The sequence below is a fragment of the Physeter macrocephalus genome, chromosome 15 (genome assembly GCF_002837175.3).
Source record: "Physeter macrocephalus isolate SW-GA chromosome 15, ASM283717v5, whole genome shotgun sequence".
Lineage (NCBI taxonomy): Eukaryota > Metazoa > Chordata > Mammalia > Artiodactyla > Physeteridae > Physeter > Physeter macrocephalus.
In genome coordinates, this window is record NC_041228.1 from 76,822,985 (window position 1) to 76,833,140 (window position 10,156).

The 10,156-nt window shown below is 40.1% G+C and overlaps 1 protein-coding gene across 5 annotated transcripts in view; it reads left to right on the forward strand.

Annotated features, from left to right (window-relative positions):
- TMEM68 (transmembrane protein 68) overlaps window positions 1-6,418 on the forward strand; it is a 33,893-nt gene extending 27,475 nt beyond the window's left edge. For all 5 annotated transcript variants that reach the window (XM_024126937.3, XM_007102625.4, XM_024126939.3 and 2 more), the window contains one exon: window positions 5,219-6,418. In XM_024126937.3, the coding sequence (XP_023982705.1) occupies window positions 5,219-5,323 (105 nt within the window). In that variant the 3' untranslated portion in view covers window positions 5,324-6,418. The remainder of the gene's footprint in view (window positions 1-5,218) is intronic.
- The last annotated feature ends 3,738 nt before the right edge of the window (window positions 6,419-10,156 follow it).

The following is a 10,156-nucleotide window of genomic DNA, read 5'->3' on the forward strand; positions in this document are numbered from 1 at the left end:
CTACTGCTGTTATTCTAGGAACTTACGGCCCAGAGTGGCAGCTAAATAACTAAATCGACGCTTTTAAGATGATGCGTTAGCACAGTGGTGTGCTCGCGGCACGATTTCTCAACCTGGGCACTATTGGTGTTTTGTTGTGCGGTTGTTCTGTGCACCGTAGGGTGTTTACTCACTAGATGCTGGTAGCATCTCATCGCTATCCCTCACTCACCGTGACAATAAAAAAAAACATCTCTAGACGTTGCCATTATCCCCTGGGAGACGAAATCTCCCCTGGTTGAGAACTGCTATTTTAGGGTATTATGGAACCACAAAGGAAAGACATCTAAATTAAACCAGGGACGCCTCCTTGAAGGAAGTGATGCTTGAATTCAGTTTTGAAAGGCGAAAAGGGATTCGCTGGATGAAGAGTAGAGAGGTAGAGGAAACAGCGTATGAAAGGATGGCAGCATGAACTGGCGTGAAGTCTTCAGGGAGTTGAGGGTGGTCTGGGGTAGCTAAAGGGATAGAGAGTATAGACAATGAGGCTGGAAACATAGGAGTGTCCGGACCACGAAGGCACATCCTTGATTTTGTTTCTTGAAAGCCAGGGGCAGCTACTGAAAGCAGATGACTGATGTAATAGGTTGGCGTTTAGAAAGATCACTAGAAGCAGTAGGGAGGCTGAGTTTGAGTGAGACCAGGAGAAGCTCAAAAGGGAAAGAGACTGCTTTGTGAGGGAAAAAATAGGAAACGCTTGCTAGAATTGAGGGCATTTGTGGTAGATCTTGAAAGACGACGGGACTTGGACGTGCGGACTTGGGGCAGGAGGGAAGAGGTCCAACAAAGAAACGGTGGTAGGAAAGCTGACTGCACACACCAACCGTGTAGAGCAGCCTGATGGGACTAGGACAGTGAGGTTGGGAAGGGTGCCTAATGAACTCGCCTTCAGGAATTTCGCAAAGCATGTGAGCATCTTGAAGGTTCTAAGAAGCCCCGCAATAAGGAGGTCTATTTAACTTTGTTTCAAAGGGCATTGCCCAGTCTCATCTGACCAAAACCAGCTCCTGGTTTTTTCCTGGAATGGCAGCTAACAACAGCTCTGGAATAAACTGGGGGAATCACTAGCTGAGTGAGTAGTGAGCATTTGGTTGAGATGAAACTGGAAAAGTAAGTGGGAGCTCTATTTTTCGGCCGGTAAGTATCAGCCTAGGGATTTTGTTTGCTAAGAACAGTTCCGTTAGGAGAGGCCATTGGAAGTAGCCATTCACCCCCAGTGACACTGGCCGAGGCAGGTACACAGCCACACTGGGCGTTAATGGGGCCGGACTGGATCCTTTCCACAGGGATGGCCCAGAAGAGGCAGCGCCGATGAGCAACTGTAATGCCCAGGGCTCAGCAAGGTCTGGCACTTAGGAAAGGATGCCCAGCTGAGGCAGCTAGAATGTCACATCCGATGACACTGTTCAGATCAAGCAGCTGGCATGTAGGAAGCTTGACAAAGGTGACGTTGATGATACGTTATGTTCCTTGTCTGTGAACTTCATTCTTAGAAAACGTACCTCCTGCTAGTTATTCTACTAACTGGTTAAGTGAGTTAACTCAGAGCGTGTAGCAATCCTTTTCCTGAAAGGAAACCCCTCCCACACTGGTTTCCCGGTCCGGGCAGGCTCTGCGCACAGCACTTCTCCCATCCTCAGGTGACGCCTCACTGTGGTGACTTCAGGTGACACCAGGGCTCAGACCTCGCCCTGTCATGTCGCTTCTGCCTACACACTTTATTGTTCCTCTGCCACATCTCTGCTGCTCCCTGACAAACGCATTCTCCTTTCGCATAGAGCTGAATTCTGTTTTGTTCTTTAAAAAGGTTTTTCCCGCCTAACTATTAGGATTTAATTGGGTCAGAGCGAGTTAGAAATACTTTTTTACAAATACCGTCCATTTTTATGGTTAAGATACAAGGTAATGGAGAGAGAGGGGAAAAGAAACTGGCCTGGAAGTTTAGGGTTCTGAGGCCTAAGCCTAGCTCTCCCACCAGGCAGCAGAGTCATGCTGGATAAATGGTATGTTCCTCCCTGGGTCTGTGTCCTCAACTGTAGAATGGGGAAATTAAAATCGCCATCTCAGAGGTTTCGTCCAGGTCTCAAATTAAATGAATCCTGTTCCCTTATTTTTCTCAGCTAAGGAAAATATACATTTTCCTGATCATTAAATTCCCGGGACTTGGTTTTTCATATGAGTGAGAAATACATTCGTGGCACTGGTAGAGTTAGATATTTTAGATGTTAAAATATATATTTCTATATTTACCAATTCAAACTAGTAAAAAGAAGAGGCCTTCCTGAATCATTGAAAGACCTCAGTTATTGTCTCCAGTTACTTTATGTACTTTATTAGCAGTATTTAAAGTAACAGAAGTTGTCTACTAAAGCATAGTTTAGTAAAATTTCTTGAGGGAATTTCCTTAAATATATAGTTGCCATATCCATATTTTTGACGGGAAGTTGTCATTGTTGAACTAAAGTAAACTCGAAATAAAGAATACTTGAAATTTTCCTTTTGTGGATACAGTGCATGAATTTCCAATCTTCATTGTTTACAATATAAGCGTAAACTGTAGCATAATGATCCCTGGCTTATCGCAAATTCAAAATTACTAACATCTAAATTAATGTAGAAATGAAACCTCATTTAAGAAATGGGAGCTAGACTGTTCAGGCATTAGACTGACTGTGGAGAAGATTCATTTTGTAGACACTATCTAAATCTAAATTAAAATACACTGTACTCATGCTGAAGAGGGCACTTGGGATACTTCCTTAAAGTTCTCTCAGTCTTAAAGAAGTCTGTTCTGTTTCCATCTGTCTCTGTGCCTCGCTCTCTGCATTCTGCATACACACATCCACATATACGTTAAGTACAGATTGATTTATATGTCCAGGTAGATATAATATACATGTCCTCTCAAGGTGGAAGGAAGGTAGGGAGACGTGGGTAGATTTGAGTGATACTGGGAGGTGAGCTAACGGATGCCACCAATGGATTCTTACTCTCCATGAATGAGAAGCAAGATTTGTTAAGGATGATTCCCAGGTTTTGGTTACTGGGCTGGATTCGTGGCCATTTGCAGAAATAGGGCGTGAACTCAGGAAAGGACAAAGGGTGGGATGGGGGGAAAGAGTGTTAGTTCAGTCTAAATTAAGCATGTTGAGTTTGAGGTGCCTTTAAAACATTCAAGGGAGGTCGTATGGAACATTCCTGTCCGAGGCTGGGCGGCCGGAGATATCCACCTGGGACTCGGTCGGCGGCACGTGGATGGTAATTAACGCTGTGGAAAGCTTACCGAGCCTTGGGAGGAATAAGTCGGTGCTTGATTTGGGGAGTGTAAATCCGCGAGCGGATTTCAGGGAGCGTCCTGAAAACCTCGCTTTTCCTCCGCGAGTGTGAGTTCCAGAAGCAGGATCAATGGTGACTAAGAGGTCACGTCAGATGAAAAGAAAGTCCGTGGGATTTCGTGACAGAAGGGGGTCATTAGTGATCTTTGCGAGAGCTGTATTTTCTTGATGCACAGACCTCATATCTCTCCACCCAAAACTTCTTCCCTGATACATCAGTTCATACTAGACAGTCTCTACCTTTTCACTTGGTATTTAGCTCCCTTCGTGATTTAACTGAAGCCTACCTTTAAAGCCTTCTACGACCCAGCAAATGAACACATAGCCGAAATGCCAGCTCTCCATCACTTAACTGTTTTCTTGTGGTCTTATCCCCCGCTGCTCGTTTCTTCACTGTTACTGAACTCTTACAGGCCTGGGGAGACCCAGACCGAACAGCACCCCATTGATGCAAACTTCCCTGGCCACCGGCCACCGATGAACTTTAGATGTGTGTTCTTTTCACATCTCAGACGATGCAGCTCGCACATGAGCTTACATTTTAACTGCTTTGTCCTTGATTATGCTTATTACGAGCTCCTTGAGATCAGAGACTTGTTTCACTAACATTATAGCTTCCAAAGCATCTAGTATCTTCTGAGTGAATGAATAGAATTTTTAAACTGTACGGCACAGGACACAACCTGTGTGTCGGTCGCTGTGCTAAGTGCCTGAAGACATGGCTTCAGTGGCATGTAACCCTTATCGTAAGTGTGTGAAATTGTTCTCATCGCACAGATGTGAAAACTTGTGCATTAGAGAGGCATATTTTTAAAATACATCTTTGGGCTAGGGTTTCTTCATCATATTTAAAAATAAATGAAGGTCCAAGACTTGTAAAAAGAAGGCTTAATAAAGGTTTAGCATCTGAAAAGAAGTGTGTACGGGTATGCCTGCCTGCACTATGTGCACACAGAAACATTTTTTTTAGAGAGCCACAAACTGATTTAAAGTAAAAATTGTTATTGTAAATCAACCATGCTTCAGTAAAATAAATGAAAAACAAGTAAAAATTGCTGAAACTTGTCATGAATTTAATGGGCACAAATAGTTTTAGAAGATTTCTTGATATATCCTAATTGACTTTTCCATTGCTCTGACTTAATTTAAATTCCCGTTCAATTGTCTAGAAATTAGGGTAAAGGACTAAAGCACATCTGCTTGTTCGTAGTTTTCCTCACTTTTTCCTGTCGCATTGCCTGATGCGATCAGTGTGTATGGTCATGAAAGACAAACACATAAAAGTTTTATTAGTGGGTGAAAAGGAGTGAAAACTTCCATCTGCCCACCAGAAAATCTCCTACTACATTTTTCTTCTGATTGTTTTCCCTTCAGTTCTTTTTAGTGTTTATTATGTGCAAGGCATTGCTGTGCTCAGTGCTGGAGGAATGCTAAGATGTATTTTAAGGAGCTTACAACCTGCTGTAGAAAGTTGCCATGCAGACAGTATCTGTAATTCAAGTGTAATAAAGTAAGTATAAGAAATATGCTATGCACAGGGAAGAGCCACTGCGTCAATGAAAGTTCAAGAACCTTCTGTACTAAACACAGTTTGCAACGTTCTGTTATTTTTTTGTATGTTTAGAATGCTGAAAGGGTTTTGAAGTTAAATACACAGTATTACATTTAAAACAAAAAGAAATATGCTATGGGCGTGCTGAGAAGGAAATCATTTATTCTGAGGAGCGAGGGGTGCTAAGTTAGGGAAGACTTCTTATAAGTAATAGTATGTTAAAATCCTTACTAACTAAATATCTACGTTGAGAACCAAAAGAATAACGGCTTTTCTTTTGTTTTCTTGATAGACGAAGGATGCTGTTCAAGCCTTGATTGATAAGCACCAAAGAATACCCGGAAACGTTATGAGTGCTTTGCTAGAACGTTTTCATAACAAACAAAAGATCAACTAGAAGACTCTTTAATACATTTATATTAATATGTTTATGTCTGTAGGACTGTCTTCAAAATTTTGTGGGTTCTATAATTAGTATTTTTTTAAAAAATCATGTTAATAAGCATCTTTCACTGAACTTGTTTAACATTGTATTGTCAATTTTGTTTCTGCAATCCATTGTGTCAGATTTAAACAATAACTCATTACATGCCTAATTATTTAGAAAATGATCATGGTTCTTTCTATAATTTCCTAATAATGTATCGTCAACATAGATTCTTAAAGTTAAGTTTATTAATAACAGCAATGGAGGTTAAACCAACATTCCTAAATAACGCATCTAGTTTCTGTATCTCGTGCACTGAGCTAGTTTTGTAAGGTGGCATAACCTAGGGTTTAGTACAGACACTTCAGTTAGGAAAAAAATGCTCTTTCCTCGGCCCCTCATTCCTTTCATGACCTTGGGCAAATCACATAATGTTTCTATGCCTCAACAATTCAATGTTTAAAAACATGTTAAGACTTTGGTGAGGAGTATTGTTTTAAATTCTTTATATTTGCTGTGATTGATAACTGTAGAACGAAATTATAACTCAATTAATTAAACAATACCAAGATCTTTTAGAAGTTTATATATATATTTTGTCCATAGGATGTTTAAATTATTCCTTCAGGTATGATGTCAAGTTGCCAAGGACAATGAAAAAGATGTACTGTTTTTCAAATTGAGTAAAAAAGAAATTAGGGAAAGTGAAATTTCTAATTATTGTTATTATTCTTTCTAGTATTATATTTTTAATGAGACTCTGTAGACGAGCCGTACAGGGTGAGCTGTGTATCGTCAGCCCTGTGATAGGCATTTAATAGCGTCAGGTTAGAAATCACGGCTGTGCCCTGCATCTCATATGTTAGAAGCTGATTCTAGGCCGATGAAAGCACAGAGAGAAAGCTCGGCTTTTGCTCAACATCATGGCTTGTTCAGCTTGACTTTGCAACCAGTCAGATGGTTTATTGTTTCGATAAAAATATACTTGGGCTTCCCTGGTGGCGCACTGGTTGCGCGTCCGCCTGCCGATGCAGGGGAACCGGGTTCGCGCCCCGGTCCGGGAGGATCCCGTCCGCCTGCCGATGCAGGGGACGCGGGTTCGTGCCCCGGTCCGGGAGGATCCCACGTGCCGCGGAGCGGCTGGGCCCGTGAGCCGTGGCCGCTGGGCCTGCGCGTCCGGAGCCTGTGCTCCGCGACGGGAGAGGCCGCAACAGAGGGAGGCCCGCATACCACACACACAAAAATATATATATATACTTGAGGGCTTCCCTGGTGGCGCAGTGGTTGGGAGTCCGCCTGCCGACGCAGGGGACGCGGGTTCGTGCCCCGGTCCGGGAGGATCCCACGTGCCGCGGAGCGGCTGGGCCCGTGAGCCGTGGCCGCTGAGCCTGCGCGTCCGGAGCCCGAGCTCCGCAACGGGAGAGGCCACAACACTGAGAGGCCCGCGTACCGAAAACAAAACAAAACAAAAAAATATACTTGAATAATGAATTTATGTGAACATAAGTCTTTCTGAAAAATTAATGGCTTTCGATTTGTTGTCTCCTTGAAATCTGAATTTAAAAGTATTTAAACACAATAGTACCAGAAGTCAAATGCAGTATGTCCCTCTCCTTTTTTAAGATATTACATTACTTGGATTTTTGTATAAATTTTTGTATAACAAGTATGTATGTATGATACGTGTAATGTATATAAAATTAAGTGGCATAAAAATAAAAGTAAAGCTGAACTGAAGTTCATATTCTTGTGAGATTACATATGTGACGTTTTCTTATTTTAAACTGATTTTTTTGTTTTACTATTTATGTATTTCTCACCTACAATCATATTCGTCAATCTCAGTCACAATGAAAAAACCTGACTTTCCAATGTAATAAATATATTTTAATTCCAATTTCAATGAAAACAGTCAACTAATGATATTTTGCAGCTTTTTTTCCCTCGCTAGCAGGGAGCAGTGTTTGTTTAAAATTGATAAATATTTCCAGAATGAAGAAATAAATGATCATAATATGAACGAGAATAATATTTTTTGGCAACTATTGGGTTTTAAAAACTGTAGAAAGAAACATTCATTGCTAATGTAGCAAAAGCCATTATTTTTTTACAGTATTTAAGTTTTACTGCATTACTTAAAACCTTTTTCTCTTCTTTGATACTCAGATTAACAGGAAGGCTTTCTGTCTTGTCTGATGCAAGCTCTCTAGCTTTTTTTTTTTTTAACATCTTTGTTGGAGTATAATTGCTTTACAATGGTGTGTTAGTTTCTGCTTTACAACAAAGTGAATCAGTTATACATATACATATGTTCCCATATCTCTTCCCTCTTGTGTCTCCCTCCCTCTATCTTTGCTATTTGAATTTAAATGCCATTTAGAAGAATGAGGGAATGTAACTAAATACAGAGACATAAGTAATAATAGAAAGGAGGAGGTGTTGGGGTTGTTTTTTTGTTTTGCTTTGTTTTTAGTTGACCATTTTGTCTTAAAACTTTTTTTGTTTTATATTGGAGTATAGTTGATTTACAATGTTGTGTTAGTTTCAGGTGTACAGCAAAGTGAATCAGTTATACATATACATACAGCCACTCTTTTTTAGATGCTTTTCCCATACAGGTCGTTACAGAGTACTGAGTAGAGTTCCCTGTGCTCTACAGTAAGTCCTTGTTGATTATCTATTTTACATATTGTAGTGTGTATATTTTAATCCCAACCTCCTAATTTATCCCTCCCCCCAACCTTTCCCCTTTGGTAACCATACATTTGTTTTCTATGTCTGTGAGTCTGTTTCTGTTTTGTAAATAAATTCATTTGTATCAGTTTTTTAGATTCCACATATAAGTGGTATTATATGATATTTTTCTTTCTCTGTCTGACTTACTTCACTTAGTATGATAACCTCTAGGTCCATCCATGTTGCACAAATGGCATTATTTCATCCTTTTTTATGGCTGAGTAATATTCCATTGTATATATGTACCACACCTTCTTTATCCATTCATCTGCTGATGGACACTTAGGTCGCTTCCATTTCTTATTGTAAATAGTGCTTCACTGAACACTGGGAAGTGCATATCTTTTCAAATTGTGGTTTTCAAGGAGGGGGTGTTTTTCACGCTTTTTGAAACATATGTCCTCAAGTCAGAACCTGATGAAAGCCAGGAACTCCCTCCAGAAGCATGAACTTGGCCCAGTTTTATGGGAAATCTTTCATACCCTTTCAAAAACACTTTCATCTTGAAACAATTGCAAATCTACCAAAAAGTTGCAATTATTGTGCACAGTACTCCATATACTTTCACCCAGATTCCCCAACTGTTATAACACGTTTGTTTTATTACCTTCATACGCTCTCTCTCCCTCCCTCTCTCTCTCCCTCCCTCTCTCTCTCTCTCTCTCTCTGTCCTCTCTTTCCTCTCTCCCCACATATATATCTATAAAGTTTTCTCCTGAATTGTCTGATGGTAAGTGCAGATACCATGCCCCTTCCTATGTGGCCGTCCATTTACGGAACCACAGAGCAATGATCAAAATCAGGAAATTTATCATTGAGATAATAGTATTATCTGATCTAATGACCGGATTCAAATTTCACCAGTTGTCTCAATAATATCCTTTGCATCAATTTCTCCTCCTGATGCATGGCTCATAGCAGGACCACACACTGCATTTAGTTTTCCTATGTCTTTAGTCACCTTTAATCTGGGATGATTCCCCAGCCCTACTTTGTCTTTAATGATACTGACATTTTTGGAGAAGACAGACTATCTGTTCTGTAGCCACCTCTTCAATCTGTTTTTCCCTGATGTTCCGTCGTGATTTGATTCAGGTTATGCATTATTCCAGAAATGCTACATAAATGATGCTGTGCTCTTTCCAATGGGTCATATCAGGAGGCATGGAATGTTGGTTTGTGTCATTAGTAATCGTAGTAACTTGATCACTTGGTTAACGTGGCGCCCACCAGGTTTCTTCCCTGTAAAGTTATTATTTCCTTTGTCATGAATAAGTTTATGGAGAGAATATGTAAATATCTGTTCCTCATCAAACTTTCACCCACTAGTTTTAACATCTTTGAACTGAGTATTGCCGGGATAAATTCTTACTCTGAGGGTTTCAACGTGTGAAACCCTATTATTATTATTCTACGTTTATGAGTTGGCATATCCTACTGTAAGAAGAAACTTCCCAATTTCCACCCCCCCCATACACCAAACATTTACCTATCATCTGAGGTTCATATTTGTTTAAAGGATAATGCATATACTCTTAAGTGATTTAAATATGAGACCCTTTGAAGTTTATGACATTTTATGAACCATTGAAATAATAGACATTTACAGAGATAAGTTGCGTGTGTTTTTGTATTTATGTATATGATTACTATTTTTAAAATATATTTTTGTTACTTTTTTATTGGGCAGATATACATACCACGATTTACAATTTTAACCCTTTTTAAGAGTACAATTCACTGGCATTAAGTACATTCACAATATGGTGGAACCATCACCGCTATCCATTTCCAGAACTTCTTCACCATCCCAAACAGAAACTCTGTACCCATTAAGCAATAACTGTCCATTCACCTCTCCCTCACTTCCTGGTAAACTCTATTCTACTTTCCGTTTCTATGAATTTGCCCACTCTAAGTACCTTATATAAATGGAATCACAATATCTGTCTTTTTGTGTCTGGCTTATTTCACTTAACATAAATATCTGAGCTCTTTCCTGACACCAAATGACATAGTTCCAACGCCAGTTCTCTGACATCAGCTGGGTGTCCTCCAATTCCATTC